We start from the raw sequence: 1,750 nt of genomic DNA, 5'->3' as shown, positions 1-1,750 counted from the left end.
AAGAAAAAGGTAGCATTGGGAACACCCCATCCAAGGCAGAAAGACAGCTCTCAGACATCCACACGGTGTCAGACGCCAGCACAATTCGAACAGCAGCAATTCAAGAAGAGGGGAACGTACGCACTGGGAATGTTAGGCCACTTTCTGGTGTCAGAAACATTTTGCATTTTTTTCCCCTCTTACCAGTGCATCCGCCACGGCAGCCTCCAGATCCGTGCTCGTGCTCAGGACTCGCATGGCATTCACGGAGGCAGGCAGCCTGCCTGGCTGTCCAAGGCCAAACCGGTCTGCGCAAAAGACAACATTGAAAGAGAGCGTTAAGCCCATTCACGTCCGCGCTGAAGTCTTACCAGGCATCTGACCATGAAGCTCCCGACCAAAGGCTCTGGGAATTCTCACACTGGTTCATTAAAGACTGACAGATACTGCCACTTTAGCAAAAAAATTAAAATTAAAATTAAATGCTAATAAGTACTGTGGCTTGGAAGGTCCCCAAGACATTGTTTTTGGCCTTGATGGGCATGTTTTACTGTTGAAAGGCTGGGGAAGAGGAATCTATTTTTTCTTTCTATGCCTTTCCCTTTTCTATTCTTGTTAAATCTCTTATTAATCCTATCCTGGGTGTTGTTTTGTTTTCATGGGGCAAACATGGAGGGAAAGCAAAGGAATCAAAAAATCTCTTTCATTGACTTTAATGAGGCCCACCCATTACTCATTAAACACAATCCAGCACTGATCCTGCAACTTCTCCCTACGTAAGTAGCCCTTATTCATGCACGACATTGGCTTGGGCCCTTGTATATTAAGTTTCAAAGACTTGTTAACTAGTAGAACGGTCTTTCTCTCTGATATGGGATGACCCAGAAAGGGGAACAAAGGTATCATCTGATCATCTGTGGGGCGACTTCAGCCCTGTCTGTGTTGTTTAATGGCTTTTCAGGACTGGTTTAAATGTACTCTGGGATGATACTTGACCTAAAAGCTGTCTCTGAATTCAAGGTGCAATTTCTTTTGTAGCAGCAGCATGTTGATATTTCCTATAGCAGCGAGAACGTGGAGTGAATAAAGCGCAATCCAATACTATTCCTACTCCAGATGCAAGGAGACGCTATTCTGCTAGCCCTCCAATGACATAAGCTATATGGAGTGGTAGAGGGTGATATCTTTTATTGGACCAATTGCCTGGTTGGAATAAAGCGAGACCAGCTTTTGAATGCAAAACTTTCTTTATCGGGTCTCCCATAAGCTATATGGGACATATATGGGGTGGAGCTGGACTCGTCTCAGTGGTGGCAGATGACAGAACAAGGAGCAATGGCTTTAAGTTGAAGCAAGGGAAGTTTAGGTTGGACATGAGGAAAAGCACTCTCATGAGGAGGGTGGTGAAACACTGGAACAGGTTACCCAGAGAGGCTATGGACTCTCCATCCTTGGAGGTTTTGAAAACCAAGCTGGGCAAAGCCTTGCTGGGATGATCTAGTTGGCCATGGTCATGTTTGGAGCAGGGGGTTGGACTAGATGCGACCTCCTGAAGTCCCTTCAACCCTCATTTTCTATGATTCTATAATAATACTCCATATTTTCATACTGCAGAGTGTCCTGACTCAGTAATGACTGGGTAACTTGGCTCATGCTCCAGAAAGGTCTCTTGAGAAACTACATATATCAGTATTATCTTGCCTGCCGCTGCTCCCAATGGAGTCAATCGCAAGACTCCTGTTGCCATGAAGGGTGCAGGTTCAAGCGGTAT

At 45.4% G+C, this 1,750-nt stretch overlaps 1 protein-coding gene across 9 annotated transcripts in view; it reads right to left on the bottom strand.

Annotated features, from left to right (window-relative positions):
- CLASP1 (cytoplasmic linker associated protein 1) overlaps nucleotides 1-1,750 on the bottom strand; it is a 349,913-nt gene that overhangs the window by 83,061 nt on the left and 265,102 nt on the right. For all 9 annotated transcript variants that reach the window (XM_019522593.1, XM_019522595.1, XM_019522594.1 and 6 more), the window contains one exon: nucleotides 184-287. In XM_019522593.1, the coding sequence (XP_019378138.1) occupies nucleotides 184-287 (104 nt within the window). The remainder of the gene's footprint in view (nucleotides 1-183; nucleotides 288-1,750) is intronic.

This window comes from Gavialis gangeticus, unplaced genomic scaffold, assembly GCF_001723915.1.
Source record: "Gavialis gangeticus isolate Ggan-Ray unplaced genomic scaffold, GavGan_comp1, whole genome shotgun sequence".
Classification (NCBI taxonomy): domain Eukaryota; kingdom Metazoa; phylum Chordata; order Crocodylia; family Gavialidae; genus Gavialis; species Gavialis gangeticus.
This window is presented reverse-complemented; position numbering and strand designations above follow the sequence as displayed.